Here is a 21,388-nt window from a genome sequence, read left to right on the forward strand (position 1 = left end):
GTAGAGACACCATCTTCCTCTAAGACGTATGTGCTTGATCCTGATTATAACGATTTTCTTCCAACACCTCTCGCATATGTTGTCGGCGATCAGCCGTTTACAAGAGATAGATAGAGAGGCAGAGAGAGAGAGAGAGAGAGAGAGAGAGAGAGAGAGAGAGAGTGTGTGTGTGTGTGTGTGTGTGTGAGAGAGAGGGAGAGAGAGTCACATCGCGACCGAATCGAACACCGTCGCTCCTCACGCACTCCTCTCTTCTGCTTGCAGACGAAACCCTTCCCTCCGCACTGCTGTTCGCCTTCGGCGAGGACGCGTCGAATCTGCACACACTGCAACGCGAGCCCGTAAAGGGTGAGCTTTCGACGTATCCCTGCCCGAAATGCGGCAGCGTCTTCGGCCTCAAGATCAACCTGCAGATGCACCTCAGGTTCTGCAGGCGGCCGCGGAGGTTCCACTGCCCCTACTATTATTGTTACTACCACAAGACGACCCCGAACCGCAAGTCCATGAAATATATCCGCTAGTACATCCGCAATGTTCACCCCGGCTGCAACGTTCACGTGATCGACTCCATGGTTGACTCGCAGCGGCACGTAACGCGTGAATGAGCACGCGTTGGATAAAATCGTCTCGGACATGCCAGGCCGAAGGCGCGAGTGAAGCGACGGAACAATACGTGGGCCTGTTCCGAAATTGCTTTCGGAAAGTTTGATTTTAGTTATAAGGTCGGTAGGCCTTGAGAGAACTAACCTAGATACTTTTCGTAATTGATCAGCTGATCGATTACCAAGATAACAAGTAATCAAGAAATCTACCCATTTTTTTATGACTGATATTACAAAATTAATAGCTAAAGTCGAGTTTGCCAATAGAAACAGTACATGGCAGTCTCAAGCTCTCCGTAGAGCGCGATCATACGAGCGAGATATCTACGCGACGTTTCGGGAGACGGGTCACTCGCGTTGATGCGCGTTGAATGCCTCGTCCAGTTTCGGGGACACGCTGAGGGTGACTGCCGACACGTTGTCATTTACGCGTGGAAACCGTGCCGCGTCTCGCTCGGAGCTTCGTAGTAGCTTTCGCTGCGAGCAACTCGTGATTTCTCAGCCACCACGATTTTCGATTCTCGATGGCTCGTTGGACGCTCCAAGTTGCACGGTAAATGTCGTCCATTCGCGTATCTGTATTTTTATTTCTACTTCGTATCGAGCAGGAAAGGCCGGCTGCTTCTGAGCTTTCGTGGTCGTTCGGAATCGGTCGGAGGACGTGCGCACATATTCCTTGGTGGTAGAAAGCCCCAAAAAGCACGAACTCTGTGAACTACTCGGGAGAGTGGACGATAGTCTGGTTCGAAGAGATCGCCTTGTCAGGTCAAACTCGAGTACTCCACCGTGGCCAGGCCCCTCGTTCATTTGCGTGTTTGAATGTGTGTCCGAGTTCTTTTTGGCTTAAGCATGCATCGTTACTTCTGTGTATCTGAACGAACTGTGCTGGTAACACTTGAATAGATTACTGTCAAAATAACACGTGTATTGATCACTAATTAATCACATTCGCCATGTGCGAGTTAATAAACTCATGTGAAAAAGCAACAACCTTTTTTATGTGCTACGAGACGCCCGCTTCTCTCTCTCTCTCTCTCTCTCTCTCTCTCTCACCCTCTCCCCTCCTTCTCTGTCTTTTCTCCCTCCCTCCCTCTCTCTCTCTCTCTCTCTCTCTCTCTCTCTCTCTCTCTCTCTCTCTCTCTCTCTCGTCAGCTTGGACATTTAGTCATCAATGAAGTTTCCTCTGTCAGAGTCTTTCCTGTCAATCAACGAGAGAGAGAGAGGGGGTGGAGGGGGAGGGGAGCACTGTGTTAACCGATTGCACTTTGCGAGAGGAGTCTTCTTTCAAAGTCTGCCTCTTCCTGTGCGCTTGCCGCGCTAATCGACCGAGAGTGAAAAGAAAAGAAAGAAACGAGAGACGGACGCCACAGACCGACAGCCACCGCGCGAGCCACTTTTGCCAAACTATCACAAGTTTCGAACGTCTTTTCTTGCAGATCTCATGCATCTGGGCGGCTTCAAGATACCACCCTGCGAGCCGAAGATCTTGTCACCGCGCGCGACTCAGGACAAGGGCACGTTCCCTTGCCCCAAGTGCTCGAGTATTTTCAACCGGAAGAACAACCTCTACTCGCACCTGAAGTTCGAGTGCGGGCAGCTGCCGAGGTTCGGCTGCCCCTACTGCGACTACACCTCGAAGAAGTCGTCCAACATACGCGCTCACGTGCGCCGAAAGCACTACGGCTACAGGGTCGACGTGATTCACGTGCCTCCCGCGAGTGTCCTTTAACGTCATCATGGAAGACTCCGTCGCCAGCACGAAAATCTGCGTCGCTTCGCCGAACTTCGAACTTCAAACTCGGTTAAACGCATAGTAGCTAAGCCCAGCTGACAAGCATACCCTGCTGTATTTCTTCAATCGCGAGGTCGCGAAACGGAACACGGAACTGGACGACACGAACTCGGATACGAGCGACTCGCATTGCCGTTCTCGTGATGTATCGATCGCTCAATCATCCATTCTCGTCTCTGACATCTCGCCGACCCGCTCGGGGACACGTGTCCTTGCTGATCTTTGATCTTCTGTTTGAATAAGAAAGTCACACGATGTGTTGTCTCTATCTTCACGTCACATCTCGATTCTCTAGCGCTTTTATTTCTTTAATCACCATCGGCCCAAGGGCGGAAGCGCACCCTGCGTTTCCGCACCCTGGCGATTTCTCTGCGCACGAACATTCGTATCCTTATCGCTTAACACCATTAGAGAGAAATAAAGAAAGTACTGCAGCTCAAGAACGACCGTTTGACACGCACGAGCCGTAATCGTCGATCCCCTCCTGCTCTCTTTCTCTCTTTCTCTTCCCACCTTTGCCCCTTGCTCTGTACCTGAAGATACCACCGCCGCGATACGAAGAGCTTTGGCGCGAGCGGCGCGTCTGCTTTGTGTTGCAGGCTTGAATTACTGTATGTTCGCCGCGATGCCGTCCGCCACGCGAAGTTACGTTCTCCAGCCGTATCCGTCGACGACCGCGACTACGACGACGACGACGACGACGATGACGACGGTGGTGGTGGCAGCGGCAACGGTCGACGCGGACCGGGCTGCGGCGCGGTTGCCCTGCAGGAAGTTCCCCTGTGAGAATTGCAGCAGTGTCTTCAGCCGCAAGGGCGGTCTGACCTACCACCAAAAGTACGAGTGCGGCCAAAAGCCGCGCTTCAATTGCCCGTACTGCGTCTACCGCGCCCGGCACATCTCGAACGCGCGCCGACACGTGCGCAAGTGTCACCCCGGCCGGGACGTGTACACGGTCGACCTGTGCAAGCTGCAGCCACGCGACCCTTGAGACCAGCCCAGCCGCGGGGCCGTCGTCGTCCTCAGCCCCCGTCTCGAAGATCGCCAGCTCGAGGAAGAGGCCCGCGCCAAGCGCGACGTCGCGCGTCGCACGAAGATCTTGCCGCCTACCTCCAAATGAAGCGACAGCCAGCTGCGACCTGGAAGAACGGTAGAGCCCGAAGACTTTATTCTTAACGAGCGATTACGCTCGAGCTTTACGAGACTGCGACGACGGATTCAGACGATGTATTGTATGGACACGAGTCCCTTTTCTCTTTTTCAGGGATCTTGAATATCCCGAGCTTCCGTCCACGCAGCGATCATTTCCGCCTCGCGCGTCTCACGTTTTCTCTCTTTATCTCGCGGTCCTCGGTCGACCCGAAGAGAACTTTCCCCCGGAGTCCACGAGCGCCGAAGATTTTCTAGGCGTCTGGCGGCGCTGATCTCGTCTTGCGTCTTGAAGAGTATCTCAACGTAAAGTCACGAGCGAAGAGACCTCGGTTGGAAGATCGATCAGTTTGATGGACTCGTTCTAGGACGATGGAGGTTCAATGCCAAATAGTGTTTCCAGACTTTAGTCGTGATTCGCATGCGATTGCGGAGTACTGGTAGATTGACGGTGAGATTATTTGTAAAGAGAAGTTACAAAGATTCCTTATTGTTAGGTAAGGGCAGCGTTGAATCGTTACGTTCGACACGACAGTCGCTGTATCTTTTAGTTGCAGGTGATTGCGAAGAACATTTTTAGCCGCACACGTCAGTTCCGAGGAACTTCACCGTATGGGCAATTATTGTAATATAAATAGCATAGGATGCATCACTTCTGTATCATGATATTTTCTAGATGTTTCGTACGCAAATATTGTTAATCCGAATATGTGGACATCTCATTATATATATATATATATATTTTATATATATTACATTTTATATATATTATATATATATATATATAATACATATCAAGTATATACATACAAACACTTCATTATTCGCCTTCGTGAATAATGCGTGTGCTTGTAAAAAGGTCAACTGAAATGAGTTTATATCGCTTGGTAACTATGTTAAATATACGTTCAAAATAAGTGTTATGATTTCTATAAAGTTACACCGATCGTAGGAGCTATTACTCATTATTATTGTAAGACGCTCAAAAGACCCTGTTCGAAGTAAATTAACGGGACTTTTGTAAGAGATAAAAATCTCTTACAAATATTAGTATATATTAGACACAGACAGAGAATCTGCTGACGTTTGCAATCGCATTGCCGTATGTCTTGTTGTTGTAATTACTTCTAGAAATCACTTTTGTCAACGTCGGGTGAAATTTTTGCTCACGACTAATGACTAACAATTTCGAATGCGCTTTTACAGATGCACACAACACAAGTGCACTAGTACGTGTTTTACACGACTGATGCACTTGTAAATGTACCCACTTTCAGGAGAAATTGCGCGTATTGACGCGTATATCTTATGCGTTTAATACATGTTGATTTGTGAATGTGTGTTCAAATTAATGTTATTCGTCATGTGCGAATACATTCGCCTGGCATTGATTCTTGCTAAGGCTGTAAACATTTGGATAGTTTAATATCCATAAATTATCGGAATTCTCTGAGGGAAGAAAGAAATGTAACTAGTCATTATATGATTATTCGAATAGCGATTGAGATCTTGCTATTCGAATTTATGATCAATTTATTTGATTTATTGTTGAATTTGATAAATTGATTGGATATTTATTACCTGACTTTGCGAATTCGTAAATTCGAGTTCAAATATTATTCGGTATGGGAAACTAGACGAAAAACAAATTCAGCCACGATTCATATGCCAAAAAATTGACTGAATTATACATTAATAATATTAATAATTTAAGATTGGATTCAAATCCTATGTGTGTTTACAGCTTTACTTTTTACCACTTGACGCTCATGATGTTGCACTTTAAGATCTACATTAAATTCGTAATCTCGTTCCCTGATGAAATCTTGTACACGGTGATCAGTATTGGTGGAGTGATGAAAAAAGAGTGAGAGAAAAAAGCGAAGAGTTATAAGAGATCGTCAAAGATAAGAGCTGGAAAATGGGGAAGCTGAAAAATAAGTGTTTAAGGAATAAAAATATATAGTTTTTAATTGATAAATTTTATTTATCCCATTTATTTCCACATAGCCAAGTCACGTAAAAAGAAAAAAAAAGAAAAAAAGAAAATATTCTATATTTTCAATTTAATTTATGAGGCAAATTATTCTGATGTTGATGACGCCACTGATTCTGCTATCACCTTGTATTACAGTGTAGCAATTGTAAAATAGTATATTGACGAGAGATTGTAATATTGTAGCACAGTAATTAGGGTCACGAAATCTGCGTAGAGCCTTCATTTGCACGCGTAGTCCAAACTCTATCTAAATTTTTATGTCTCAGGTTTTTTTTACGACGTTGAGATAACATTGAAGTGGATATTGTGATAGTTCAGTATTATTATTTTTAAGATATACATATATATTTTTTTTTAGTGTGTTTGTAATTATGTCGTTCATTGCGATTTTTATATAGATAGTTTTGTGAAGACGTCGCGTCTGCATTATATCGACTCTCGAGGTTTAATTTGTTGTTTCGTATTGTTGAAGATCACACAACTGCGATTCCTTTAGCGAAACTTTGCTTTAGTTTTATGTCGGTTTTCACAAGTCGCGCTAAGCGCGCATATGTCCCATGTATACCAAATAAACCGCCATTACGTGGCACAATTGAACGAACGCACACTTGTACTTCATTCTTTGCATTTCGGAACCTTTTCGCATCGTACAGTTTATAACTAAAGACGTATATGTATATACACTTTCCCACTCACTCAGCATCCACATACTACCCACATCCACACCCACACACGCATACACACACACACACACACGCACACACACACACACACACACACACACACATACACACTCACACTTGAATTAAGCGCAACGGTAGGAACTCTTCGTCATCGTGTCACGTGACAAAATGATCAAAAGTGAGTCTAGAAGAGGACTGGACCGATTGTTCATAGAGCCCCCATGGATAAGCCACGAACTGTAACGAACACAAGTGTAGAAAATGAAGCGAAAAAGAAATACTTGTAGGCAAATTGCAGGAGTCGATTCGTTCGCGAGTCTATGGAGACGCCTCCAGAGTGCTCGACACGCTTGATACTCCCCGATACTTTAAGCCCGGTCTCGGCGTCTCGGCGATTCGGCGGCGATTCTCATACGACACCATCGCAAATGCTCAGACCCAAACCGAATCGCGCCCACCGAGGCCACCGCGAGCGGGCCGATCATTTCTGACGACACTTTCCTCTCGCTTCTGTTTCAGACTTCAACCTGCCGGCGGGCATCGCGTTCTCGGTGGTGTGTGACGTGAGAAAGAAACAGCGAACGTGCCGTCGCGCCGCCGTCGACAGCGGCAATTTCCCCGCCGAGAGGCCGAAGTTCCCCTGTCCTACGTGTTCGAGTGTCTTCAGTCACAAGAACAATCTTTACTATCACTCGAAATTCGAGTGCGGCCAGTTGCCGAGGTTCAATTGCCCTTACTGCCATTACCGCACCAAGCATGTGTCGAATGTGCGCGCACACGTGCGCAGGAAGCACCCCGGTAACCAGGTGTACGCCATCGACGTATGCAAAGTGCTGGGGGACTCTAATATCAAAGCTGTTTAATCGCCGACGATCCATACGACCTATTTTTACCGGAGCGACCGAAATGACAGGTTTCTGGAGAAATACATTGTGCCAGGACAGGCATGCTTATTTATTTCTTTCTTTCGGTTCTATTCAACGTCGATTGGAGAGATATAATTTATCTTTATTAAATATACATCGATATATATATATATATATATATCGTTAATCAGCCAATAATGTATTTCGATACGCAACGTTAAGTTTGAGTAATTTTTACGAGAAATTACAGACCGGTCATTTTTGACCGCTTGGTAGCTCTAATGTCATTACACGCCACGATCGAGATGTCTCTTCTCGTTTCTCTCACACGTCGATAGGTCGAGCGACGCGACTTGATCAGATTCGTGAAAACGAAATATGTAGAATCTGCCGACGTGACTTTGTTTCTCGCGACTATTCACGATTACATTGCGCGTTTATTATACCGTATGTCGGAAAAATGACTAGACGGCACGGACGTCAGTGTTCATATAAAATTTGACACGAAATTGCGCAGGCGTGATGATCTTCAAAATTATACGGTTCAAAATTGAATACGAATCGATGAACTACTTGAATCGATTCGAAGAAGAGACGACGGAATTGGGAACGCTTTGTGTCTGTTTTATATTTTATGAAAATGCGAGTAATTTTTATTTTTTATTACTCGAATATTTCATTATCGCTCATAATTATAATTATATTCAGTGTGTCGTCTCTTGTCGAAAGTGTCAATTTATTCTCATGAATGATAAATTAAACGAATATGTGAACATAGACGCGCACCGGTTGACGAGTCGCGCTATTTCATACTGTGCGGTTTTTTAGATTTGTTTGAGTCGAGTCGTGCTTTTCGTTGACAAACACGTGAGTGGAGTCATTACGACTCGTCGCTCGTCGCTTCGTTGTCTTCCGTGTAACGAAACACACACACACACACACACACACACACACGTATACATTTTATCGTCTATGACATATTTTTAGGGAAGCGGCATACTTGTGCTCATCGGCCGCCGCACGCATACGTACACACGCATATTTGTAACAATTAATGTATCATATTTATAATACGTATATCGTGCTGAGAAAGAGGAGAATGTGTATAATGAGAGTATCGTTGAACAATCGATGTGTCCCTCGGTCGAGTCACGTCTTCTTTTACGTCGAGTCGCTACGTTCGTCTACGCGCTACGTTTGTAACGACCGACGCGCGTGTGCTTTCTCCGCGACAACAGACAGGCGTTACTTTACAACCACCGTTTTGTACCCTTCGCCGTATTTGCTGTGTTAATAAACGTAAACGGTAGTTGTGTAATCAGTATGATGACTCGTGCACGCCGCGTCCCACGTGGGGCCAGTCTCCCTTGACGAACAACAATTCCAGATTTTATCTGCTTGCTCGCAACGTGATCTCTTATTCAGCCCGACCTGATCCACGAGCACTCTCTTCGACTAATAACTCGAAATTTCACAGTTGGTCGGAAGGTCTAACCGTGTTAGAAAATCATAGCAGATCCACCGCGGCCCACGACCAATCGTGTTTTCGCGCTCTTATGTTGTCGAGTCCGGCTATTTTTGCGCACACGCAAGCGCCAAGAAAATAGAATCGACGATGGGCGCGACTAATCGGCAGGACGTCTGGATTTTTCAGAGGGGAAGTACCCGACGAGCGCGCTGCGTAGGTACGGCGCGAGTCGGTCGGTCCGTAAGGTCCAGCAGCAGCAGCAGCAGCAGCAGCAGCAGCAACAGCAACAGCAGCAGCAGCAACAGCAACAACAGCATCATCATCATCATCATCATCGGCAACAGCAACAGCAGCAGCAGCAGCAGCAGCAGCAGCAGCAGCAGCGTCCGCCGTCGCAGCAGGTGCACATCTGCCCCAAGTGCGGCAGATCCTTCAACTGGCGTTACAACCTCCAGCATCATCTCAAGTACGCGTGCGGTCAGTCGCCGCGCTTCAACTGCCCGTACTGTCCGTTCCGGACGAAGCATACGTCGAATGTACGGGCCCACGTGCGCAGGAAACATCCCAATCGCGAAGTCTACGTCGTCGACATCCTCAGCTGGCAGCAGCGGCCGGAGGCGACTCTCGCGTGAAGCTCGTCCGGGTCGCCGTGGCGTCGTTGGAGCGAACGAGCGAGCGTGGACAGCGACGACGATGAGGATCGCGGGATAAAGCCCTGGTCAAGCTCACGGTAGTCCCTGAGAGAAACGCTCTTACCACGTGCATGCTCCTCCTATCCGCCTCGACGTCGATCGGTGCGTCGTGGAAGACTCTCCCCTTGTTCCCCTTGATGTGTATATCGTTGGTATGTCGAAGGGACGCGATCTAACGTCAACCGATCGGAGCGCTCCCGAGCGACCGTTCTCTCTTTCTGTCTCTTTCTCGCGAGACCATACCTTCCCCTCGGCCCCTCGCGAGAAGAGGCCGCCGCGCAGACCTGTAGAGTCCGAGACGCGACGCGGCCACGGTGACAGTGTCATGGTACTTTGACGAGTGACGGGGACGTCCTGTGCTTTCTTCTTGCAGGCAATGAGTTGTCGCCGATGCGGCTGAACCAGCAGCGAGACTACAATTGGCTGGACGTGAGCAGGAGCGCCGTCCTCATGTCGTCGGCCGCCGCCGGCCAACACGTGGTCTCCAGGTTTCCCTGCGGCAATTGCAGCAGTGTGTTTAGCATGAAGCACAACCTGCAGTATCACCTGAGGGTCGAATGCGGCCAGTCGCCCAGATTCAATTGCCCGTATTGCGTGTACAGGACGCGACATCCGTCCAATGTGCGCGCTCATGTGCGCCGTATACACCCCGGCAACCACGTCTACGTGGTGGACATATGCAAGACCGAGATCCAGCAGTTCTCTTGAGCGACTCCCTCGAGCCTACACTCCGCGCGCGTCGCTTGTTGTATGTTTTTTATATCGAAGAGAGTATAGATATATATTTGTGTATTTTCCTGCGCGAACGGCGTGTCATCCGAGAGAGCGAGAGAGAGAGAGAGAGGGAGGGAGGGAGGGAGGGAGGGAGTGAGCTTGCGTCGCTACTTTGTTACCACTTACGTCGCACAGAACTGCTCGTCTTTAGTCAGACTGTCGGTGCGTCCTGCGTATTGTTCCTCCTCATTTCTTTGGGAGCGTCGACTTGGTGGTGCAGCTGAGAACGTACGTCTGTTGCTTGATCGCGCATTGTGATCGATTGTGTTCGTCCTGGGAGCGCCAGCTTTGAGGAAAATCTCATCGTCATCGCTTCTGTCGGCGGAGAGCTTATTATTAGATGTGAGAACCTGTGAATCCGATCCCGAGAAGTTTTAGGTGCTAAGGACACCTGTGCGAAAACCGGGAGTCGTACTCTGTGGACATATCACGTCAGGATCTCACGTGTCTCTTTGTGTCGGAAAAGAAAAAGGAACATTTTTGCTCCCATGGGACGAGATGTAGATTCACGGTCACTGAAGCGAATTCGGATAAATTTTGGTTACTGACGCCTATCCTTCCCAGCAAGGATCCAACAAGAGGATCCGCGAGAGAGTCGCGAGAGGATTTTATAACGACGAATTGTACAGTCGCGTGAGATTTCTACGTTTTATTAATGACACTCTCGTATGCCGCATCTCCCTATGTTTCTTTTGTGTAAACGTGACTAAAACGCTACTATACTAATAAATAATCGCATCTCACCGATCTTACAAATTCATTGTATCCCCTCTGCATACGTGAGTAGTTACATAGTTAGAACTCGACACCTCATCACCTGTACGAGGGAGAACTTGTCAGCGAGAGGCCACATACGCACTTCTCCTTTAGATGCATTATTTTAAGAATCGTTCGACTCTCCCGTGGAGGAGCGACCTCGCCGGTCGTTGCGATCAAGTCGCAACGATCAGGATGTCTTAAGGATGGCTTGAGAAGAATCGGCTAAGAATACGTTCTGCATCTCTCCGTATCAAGCGCATTCCGTCTTTTCTCCTGAGCGAGCAAGCTGCGGGAGCGCGACGGCTCGTTGCTCAGCCCGTGTTCCGCTTTTCCCGCCGCGCCTAATCGCGCCGTGAAATTTTCTGTTCCCAGAGGCTTGTCCGGCCGACATGCAACGCTATTACATGCAATCGTCTCAGACCGTCTACAAGACCGACGGGACGCCTCTGATGAAGAGGTATTATCCGTGCTACAAGTGCGGCAAGTCGTTCACGCGCAAGAACAACCTGTACAATCACCTAAAGTTCCAGTGTGGCCAGCTGCCCAAGTTCAACTGTCCGTACTGCACGTACCGCACCAAGCATTCGTCGAACGTGAGGTCTCACGTGCGCAGGATACACCCCGACCAGCGGGTCTACGTTCTCGACTTACGCACGAAACAGGAGAGTCAAGCGAGATGAGCATCGCGAGGCTTCTTCGCTTCGCGAGATCAACCCGACGGATGGACTTCGCTAGTCCTGAGCGAGCCAACCGTCGGATTATCCGTCGCTTTGAACGATCGTGACGCTGCTTGAGCGAACAATAAATTATCTTTTTTGCGTTTTTCCTCTTGAAATCCGCTTGTTTCTTTGCTGTTCGCGTGTCTCTCTTTGAGAAGGAAAAGAAAATTTTTCGACCTTTTTCGTATTCTTCTTCTCTCGCCTTGTTTGCATTTTATCTTTATTTCGTTTGTTATTGTCCACGTTTTATCATGTATATTTTATTGTAGAGATTTATTTATTTATTTTTATCGTTGCGTTTGTTTGGTATGTTACGTTTCTTGGGCGATGAGTCGTGGCAAGGTGATTGAAGTATATCATCGTTATCGTCTCAACTTGTCTCAACTTTTGGGTTATGTGCGACGTGTTATCGCGAGATATGAAGGTGCAACGATAAGATGATGCGCACGCGTGTTCCATCAAATTTCTTATTTCACCCTCGACGAGAAGTGCACATATATATTTTCTTTATCGTTCGCCATTGTGTAACGATCGTTAGACTCATGATGAAGTGTAAAGTCTCTCAATACACTTGCAATATCATTATAGAGAGTAATAAATTATTTGTTTACCAAATTACATCCCGAATCTCTTCGTGCCGTGTTTCGAGCGCTATCCCATCATGTACATCGCACGTTTGTAGACAGGGTTGAGAAGTAACTCGTTACTTGTAACGAAGTTACAGTTGTAGTTATTTTCTTTTTTTTTTTGGTAACTATAACTTAACTTTTTCCACCTATAACTAACTTAACTTGGGTACATTTGTTTGATAACCAGTAACTAATTTAATAGTTACTTTATATATTTCGAAATTAAGTTTCTGGCAGACCAGCACGATAACGGGACGTGCGATGTTTGATATTCAATAAGCGTACAGTTATTTTGACGGCATTTGGAAAACGCGTTATTGCGTCATCTCTATTTTCATCATTCATTAAATACAAAACAAAATGGTAAAATGACGCAATAGCGCTGATAGTCTCCTCTCCGAACGCAACCTGTATTTCTCTCAAAAAAAATTGTACACCTATTTACGTCGCGCGTCACCAGTCCTTAATTGTTAACGTAACCTGCGAAATCAGCGTAAAATGCGCTGCGTGGTTTCAGTTATATAAAAAATTCAAGCAATAGATAAAATAGATCTCAATCTTCGGAGAACGATTGTGAAATGCCATGGCCAGCATATGCAGAAATATTCGAGTTACAGCTGAAACTTGGAAATGAAAACAACTGGGCATCTCTCTGCCCAGTTGTTATTAATAGTCTTAAAGAATAAATATGAATTGTTTATTTAAATGGATTTAAATTAATGGATCTGATTTGTAAAAATTATATACAATATGAGGAATATAACAATCAACAAATTACTTTTATATAAAACTGAAGGAATTCACACAATTATGAAATTTAAATTCATAGCACAGTTGTTGCAAAAAAGTAACTGAAAAGTAACGACTCGTTACTTTCTAAATAACTATAACTGTAACATGTTATTTTTGGAGGTCAGTAACTTGTAACTGTAACTAGTTACTTTTTCAGTGAACAGAAACTGTAACTGTAACTAAATACCTTTACAAAGTAACCTTCCCAACCCTGTTTGTAGATATAATTACAGATATAGCCGTAAAACCCACGAAGCCGCACGGGTGCAGAGAAGACGCTGCAGACGTTACGCGCGGAGACCGATCGTAGGCGTCGTAGGCTATTGCTTCGCTGAGAAGGCGATCTCGCGTATTTTCCCCGCTCCGTGTGACGCGCGACTCGTTCTCGAAATTCGTAAACAAGAAAAACATACCGTTAAAAGACCGTAAAGTACCGTTAAAGTACCGTCACAGCCACAACTTGAACCGAGACGAGACGACGCACCGAGACAGCGGACGAGCGAAGCGTCGGCGGAGACAGACTAGGCTACTTTGCGACGCTAATTGTGTGCGCGCTAATTGTGTGACGTCATAGCGTAAGAGACACCGTGCAGCCGATTGCTCGCTGTCAATGACGGATCTTCTGTTGCAGGCATCATCAACCCGCATTACGCGTGGTTCCCCTCGTTTCCATTTGACTACAACCGGCTGCCGATGAGGAGCCAAGCTGCGCGCAAGAAGTTCCTCTGCACCAACGCTTGTGGCAGCTCCTTCACTCACCGCGGCTCCCTGACGAGGCATCTGCGTTACGAGTGTCAGCAGAATCCGCGCTTCAAGTGCCCGTGCTGCGACTTCCGCTCCCGATGGACCTCCGACGTGTACAAGCACGTGCGCAAACGGCACGAGGGCGTTGTCGTTCGTTGCATCGACATCGGCAGGAATTGAGGACTTGCTGCCTTGTTGAGGAGTCCTGCCTCGTCCCGCTCGAGGAGTGCTCGAGGACGCACTCTATATTTGTACCTCTCAGCTCTGTCGTCGTGTGGTATACGAGAGTGTGGTCATTTATCACAGCGTCGTACGCGGCATCCGCGTATTTATCGGTCTTTCTTATATTTATTCACCTGGCTTTTGTAACGACGACATGTAAATAAAGTCCTCTTGAAAGACAGTTACAGCGTGACTCCGCCTGGTGGCGCTGCACCAGCTGCTTCTCTCTCCCTACTTCGACGGCCTTGCGTGCACGGGAGGAAAATATCGTCGTTCAGATCAGCAGAATCGCTCAATATAGCATCGTAATTGGGGTGAAATTCTTCTCGGTCCAGTAGTAGTGATATCATCGAAGCTAGTAATATTCGAGTCGCCGAAACAACGTGTGATGGATTAGTTTCGATAACTATTGCTGCTGTTGGAACAAAAAGATTTTCGCCCCAGTTACGGGGCTGTTGAATCAACAGCACTTGTTTCCGCGCGTTTTTTCACGTCCCCGGCGATTTGATCTCAATCGATGTGTCACTTTAAGGGTTTCAGCTCAAAAGTCACGCGTACGTCACGTATGCTTCCTGGTTTCTTTTCTTCGACAGCATTGATGTGAGATTGTCTCTAATCAGCGACGAACAACACGACGTCCGGTATTGAAGAGGACGTTTGCTCGTCGCCCTGAGGACTTTTCGTTGAGATAATGAAATTGCAGCCACCAGCTGACCAGTTTTCTTGTTATTTTCCAGACTCGCACCTATTCGCTCCGTTTCGTGCATCATCGGGGGTCCCTTGCATCTGCCTTCCTGATATCCTTCCTGCGTTTCAAGAATTCGATCGGTAGCACGAGTACAGTGTAAAGCAAGCTACATTAGAAAAACATGTAATAATATAAACATTGTTGCAGTCATCGATTTGCATGATAACAGAGCGATGCAATTGCGCGAGCAATCTTTCAGCTGATTTAACACAAAACGCACCAGGCGCCAGAGGTATAAGAATGTTATTTCTAGGTTGCTGCTTTTTATAATGACAAGGAAAGAAAAGAACGATCTACATCTTCAGCAAATGTGTTCTTTTGTTGCTCTCATCGCTGCGCGTGTAGATGTCAAAATTGTGTGTCACCTTGTTGGATGTAAATATGGGATTTTGACCAGTCGAGGAAATAGACGTGTATACGATGCTGATTTGAGCGGAGAAAAGGTAAGGGAAAGTTCAATCTTTATCGTCATTCGATACCAGAATCCAACTGTTAGCGGATTCCTCCGCGTTGGCCACGGTACCAGTCGCGACGATGATCGCGGCGACTCACAGCGTGAATTTATGCGGTGTTGTGACAGCCAATTTGGAAGTCCCAGTGATCTACGAAGTTACGCAGTGCGATTGGCCGCCTCAACGAAGCCGGCGAGTTCACGACATGAGTCCGCGATGATCGTCGCCTCGCGGCCGATGTGTGAGAGGACCTTGAAGCGCGTCCGATAGGCAATCACTGTTCGGCGAATTATTGTTCCCCGATCGAACTGCAACTTTTGCGCACCACTGACCGCGCGCTCTTTGCTTATATGTTTTCCAGGTGACGAGTTGTTGGTGACGGAACTGGAGCCCTTCGACTTTATCCCCGCTAAGCTAGTGCACCCCTGTCCCACGTGCGGTCGCACCTTCAAGAGGAAAAACAGCCTCAGCAGGCATCTGCTGTATGCCTGCGGGCAAAACCCGCGATTCAAGTGTCCGTATTGCCGGTATCGCTGCAATTTGCGCAGCAATGTCTACAGACACGTGCGCACCAGTCACAAGAGGAGAGAAGTGATCGCGCTGGACGTGGTCAGACATTGCGCCAACAAGCCGCACTAATTCTCCACGCCAGCTTTGTGCACGCTCGCCGCTGGAGCACATTCAATTCACACGTCATTAACGAACGCGACCTATGGACCTTGCAGTCGTTGCGTTAACCGCAGAGCCGTCAATCGCGCGCTTCACTCAGCCGCGAATATTGCTGTGACGCATCTCACGCGCGAGACGCCCGTTTCTGCTTCTAAGGTGCGAGTTTCTCCCACGCGAGGACGCATCGCGCTAATTATTTTTTCACGATCTTCACACTTGTCTCCTCGCTTCAATTTTAGCTTTTTATGGTCACCAGCAGCTGACCGTAATCTGCGGATGCGACTCATCTGCAACTCGTCCTTGATCTCGGCAATAATCTAACTAATCTGCGTCGTATTTATTATTTATACGTTACAATGTGTGCGCATAGCGTTGCGCGAACGATCACAGTATAGTCTGCAACGAATTCGGATATGTTAAGTTTGTCGTCGAGGTGTAATATCACGTACGCTTGTCGGTAGTTTTAGTCTCCTCGGCTCTCCTCGCGTCCCCGACGTTGCGCGGCGGGATGAAAGTGCTATTGTTAATTAAGGTATGTTGCGATTGTACCTTCTCGTGCAGAGCTGCGGTTTTGGTTTGCCTTCCTTAGGAGGATGCGCGCTTCCTTTCCTCCACGTTTACCATGTAACCTTCGCACTGGAGAGAAAAAAGCAAAACGAAAAGGCCTACGATTTTCAGAACGTCAAATAAATACTTTCGGAACAGATGACAATTTTGTGAATCTGCTCCCAGCTAAATCGATCCGTAACGTCTCTGGTAAAGACCGAAATGTGGTAAGTACACTGTCCACACACACACACACACACACACACACGACATGTCGGCATGCTGGTTCTTGCAACTGTCGACTGCCACGGGAGTCATATTGTTTATCTCCGAGCGCTCTTTTCGCTCTCGTTCTCCTCATTCTTCATTTTCGCCAGCCGGAGAACTTCGCGGTAACAAACACACAGTTTCGAGGGACCGAGGGAACATATCTCGGTAGGGATCATTGCGACATTACAATCACGCTTCCTCGCTGCTGATCGCGCCATACTTGTCACGCGCGATGCAACGCTGCAATGCATGCCCAGACGTTTCATTCGTTCTTTCCGTTGTTACGTGTTGTAGAGCTCGAGGGCATCCTGCTGCAGCCGATCGAGATCTTCGATCTGCACTACCGCTGTCCCCGCTGCCACCGCGGCTTTCAACGGAAGAACAGCCTGAACCGGCACTTGCTGTACGCGTGCGGGAAGAAACCACGCTTCGAGTGTCCCTACTGCAATCGGCGCTGCAAGGTGCGCAGCGACGTTTACAGGCACGTCCGTGCCAATCACAAGAGGCGCGAGGTGCTGGCCGTCGACGTGCTTAAGCGCAGCGTCAAGAAACCCTGAAAGTGCCAACTCGGCCACGCACCACTGGCGACGACAGCGGGGAGAATCTCGCGGAAACGCGCCCGCCGCATTTGCGAATACGCGAATACGTGTTGCTGAAGGGATCACAGACTGTGAAGACAGGGTAAAAGCGCGGGGGTTACCCGAGCGAGAGGGTGGAATATATATATATATATATATATATATATATATATGTTTGTACATATAAGTTGTGTATATAATTTTATGTAGGTTGCGCGCATAATTTTATATGTGTGACTTGTACATGAATTTTGTTTCCATATAGTTACATATATAACCATATGTAATTATATTTCAAGTATTCAGGAAGCGTTCTCTCTTTCCAGGGGGATTTTCTCACCCACTCACTTGAAATTGGTACAGACCAGTGACACTCAACCTCCCTCCCCCACCTGCATCCCTTGATTCGACCGTCGGAGTTGAACAAACTTTTCGATCTTCCTCTGGTCCCCTTGATGGTTTCTTGCAGCAAATCTTGAAGAGGCGTAAGGCCCTCGAAAATTCCAGAGGATTGAAAGTCCCCCAGAGAAGGCGCTCCTGAACATCCTGTTTGTTCAGATGGGAAAGCTGCTGTTGAATGAAGAAGAGAAAAGATATTTCGCCATCGTTACCAAAGAACCGCGGTTTCTTCTTGTACTTGTTGCTTTGTACATAACGTAGGGATGAAAAGAACATTATCATCTATGTGTGACGCGCAAGTCGATTCTCTCGCGGAAGAGTCCGTGCGAGAATATAGCGGCGACTATACGTGTAAATAAGTCTGTACACTTTGATACGTGATACGTTGCGAAATAAATCTGTCAACGGCAACCCCAACGAATGCAACAGTTGCGACACTGCACTGATAGTGTTCTTCGACATGTCTCCAGTACGATGCGTTTATGAAATGTACGTTGCAAATCACAGTGTATTTTCTACTGGAGGATACAAGCAAAAAGCACCGCATTGTCGCACGAGTCTCGTTTCTAAAAAGAGAGAGAGAATTGAAAAATAAAGCATTTGTCGCGAGATCACGTCCAGCGCAGTCAATTGCACCCGATCATTCGTTCAGTTCGCAAGGCTCGCCCGAGATCCGCTATTTTCTCACCGCTCGGACAATCTTACAGTTCGATTTCCCGCAAATTCCTCTCTCGTGTCTCTCGCTGAGTGATTCAGAAGTAAACGTCGTTGCGACGAACTTCACCGCAGCGACATTAACAGACCTCCGATATGACTGACGCGTCTTGGACCACTCATCCGTCACTTGCTAAGCATTTATTCGTTGCTCGACTTTTGTATACTCGCACAGACTCACACGGATACACGCGAGCTTTGGCTACGTGCAAAACTCGAGTGATCGAACGTGGAGCGCCATTTAAACCAGCATACTTAAAGTCGTTCGCACTTACCTCCATTAATCAGGCATTACTGCTTCTGTGTTCACAGGTGTCAACTTCATGGGAACACGTAAGAAGCCGCGTAAGCAGAATGTGCGGTCGCGCAAGAAGAAGTACCCCTGTCCAAACTGCTCCGAGACCTTCGAGTGGAATTATACCCTGAGGAGACATTTGCGCGACGAGTGCACGGAGCCGTGTTTCAAGTGTCCTTATTGCGATTATCGCGGCAGTTGGAAGTCCGACGTTACCAGGCACATCAAGCGAAAGCATAAGAATTGCAAAGTCCACGTGCTGACCACCAAGTTCTGAAGGATCTCCCGGTCTTCTTCCGACGCGCAAAACGATCTTCCGTGCTGCAAGTCGAACGGCTGCTTATGTCGCTTAGGCAAGTTTGAGCGGAAAAGTGATTTTCTTTTTGTTCGAAATGCTTAATTACGTTTAGAAAGAGGGAAACTATATATTTTACCTCTTCGTTACGCTTCTGCCACGTGGAATCACCCTACGACTGAGACCGATAATCGCGAGAGCACTTTCGTGTGTTACATCTTTGATGATGCAGTTGTATATTAACACGTGCGAAAAAATTGTTGCTGGCAAAAAATGAGAAACTATTTTAAGATACAAACTGCTATATTGATCGCAAGATTAAGAAAAATGAGCCGAAAAGATCATCACTATCACGTGTTTCAATTTACGAAATTGTATTAGAAACAGAGATATTCTCTCAGTGAATATTAAACACAAATGCGAATCGGTCTCTCTCTTTATTTCATAATTTTATTATAATTGTTTTTGCGACCGTGGTACGAAGAAGAACGAAATCGCAAGTTGCTGTTTCCCTGAGGAGGCCTCGACGAGAGAAAATTAAAGAGATCGCGAAAGATTACGGAGGCGGCGAAGACCGGACGCAGACGTGAAACATCACGACTAGGTCGCATCTTCCTCTCCGTCACATCTCCAGCTGAGGACGCTGACGCGTTTCCATGTCTTGACTTATGCATGTTGTAGTCGAGGACATCATGTTGCATTCCGCGAGTTTTGCATTCCCTTCCCAAGCGGATCGCGCATTGTGCGTCTGACGGAGTTGCTTCTTGATGATTCCACTGAGAACTCTAGCCTATCTGTATTTGAGAAAAATGGGAGACACACACTAATCCTAGAAATCATCGGAGAACTGACGTCTTCCCAAGTTTCAACTGCGGCTTACCTGATCACCTTGGTGAAAACTGCCCGACGGAAGAGAGCGACCCCGAGTGTCTTAAGTGCGGAGAACGAGTTGCGATGAAGTGCACTAGGAAACAAGCAGAAGTGAAAAACAGCTACGTCGCAAGGTTACTCAGGCAAATCGCAGTAAAAAAGTTGAAATCAATGGTCATAAAATTGTTGCTTTGATCGATACTGGAAGTGACGTATGTCTTATGCGTGTGAGTCAATGTTGAGATAAGTTTTTTTTTATTAGATCGTAGCGAGACGCCATTTTTTTTTTTTTTTTTTTTTTTTATTAGATCGTAGCGAGACGCCATTTCGCGACTTAGGATCAAGTGAAGACGCGGCACTCGTAGAACTTCGTCGATTGGCGGTCGACAAACACTCCCTATTTTACCTTTATTTGTTTCTGATGATATAATTACTCGTAAATTTTTTGTTGGTACGAATCTTCGTCATATTATCGACTTGCGCGTGAAAAATGGAAACGTGTCAATTAGTTCCGCGGTTATGTATGAATAATCACAAAATATCTAAAATATACAAAACAAAACAGATTTGCGGGGCGAGAAGGCCGACGAAATAGGTGTGGCGTATATTTCTCAAGCAGCGAACATCGATTAGCTCTTGAAAAAATTATTGTTAACGGCTGTTATCTTTAGATATTAAAGTAGGGTTAAAGAAGTCAGCATTAAAATGCCGATAATTTTCAAAGCCGACGATGAAGGCGGAAGCATCAGACTGTGTGCATCGAACTCAATGAAAAATAAAAATATATTTTTACTCATAGAAGACCAATTAGATTTCATAAAATGCGAGATATCTTAGCGTGTTAGATCTGAAGGACGGTTTCTTTTATATTCCAATAGATGTAAGGACAGTCAAAGGAAAGTCAAAGGTATACACGGCTTTTATAGTTTCCGACGGACATTACGAATTTTTAAAGGTTCCAACTTCCAATTAACTATTTATATATTTATTTCCAACTATTTATAAACGCAACCATGAAGGAGATACAGTACCTGACAAAATAGTGTTAACTTATTTGGATAATTCGGTAATCCTTTCCGCAGATATTTGAAAAAATTTAGATCGAAATACTTGACCAAAGCGTGCCTATTGACTAATTTGTTATTTGCTAAGTTGTATACGTTAAGTTATATACGTGTTTTTTTTTTTTGCGAGAAAAATAACGAAGATTCCACTCTGTTTACCATTCAGCAGGAGGAAGAAGAAGAATGTGCGCGTGTATGTGAGAGAAAAGAATTGAGAGATCAAAGACAGATGGGCGTCCGATAAAACTAGCAGCGCCCGATGGAGAATGTGGCGTCTAAAAGAATGCAGCTTATGATTGTTTTAGCGAATAATACGTATATATGTGTGTGCATATTGATACAAGGATGAGCAGAGAGAAGAAATCGTCGAGATTCGAGCAGAGTGTTTGGAGCATTGGAAAAGTTAGGGTGTTAAGTCTCATTGACTCAAGAACGTCTTCTTATTAGCGATATAGGCAATAAATGATTATTATTGTTTTCTCCCATTATTCCTAGCCAATAAATCATTCTCACAATTATACGTTTCAAGTTGTTTTAGAGAGAAAAAGAGGAAGAGAGACATTTTCAGTGAATAAAACACGTGTAATGAGTGACACAA

The 21,388-nt window shown here is 46.3% G+C and overlaps 1 protein-coding gene across 38 annotated transcripts in view; it reads left to right on the plus strand.

Moving 5' to 3' along the window:
* The window catches only part of LOC105183462 (longitudinals lacking protein, isoforms A/B/D/L), a 207,640-nt gene that overhangs the window by 56,521 nt on the left and 129,731 nt on the right, over window positions 1–21,388 (plus strand). The window contains exons 7-8 of one of the 38 annotated variants that reach the window (XR_003113694.1): window positions 8,746–9,289; window positions 9,625–9,724. The exons of 30 other annotated variants lie outside the window; for them this stretch is intronic. Coding sequence is in view for 7 of the 8 variants with exons in the window: in XM_011141592.3 (XP_011139894.1) it covers window positions 6,745–7,088 (344 nt within the window). In the remaining variant the exon portion in view is untranslated. Of the gene's footprint in view, window positions 1–264; window positions 537–2,038; window positions 2,939–6,744; window positions 8,031–8,745; window positions 9,290–9,624; window positions 9,725–11,156; window positions 11,480–13,555; window positions 14,013–16,869; window positions 17,148–18,578; window positions 18,926–21,388 lie in introns of those variants that run through there. 7 more of the 38 variants (XM_011141623.3, XM_011141621.3, XM_011141606.3 and 4 more) reach the window with 7 other exon arrangements.

This window comes from Harpegnathos saltator, unplaced genomic scaffold (assembly GCF_003227715.2).
Source record: "Harpegnathos saltator strain DR-91 unplaced genomic scaffold, Hsal_v8.6 scaffold58, whole genome shotgun sequence".
Taxonomy (NCBI): domain Eukaryota; kingdom Metazoa; phylum Arthropoda; class Insecta; order Hymenoptera; family Formicidae; genus Harpegnathos; species Harpegnathos saltator.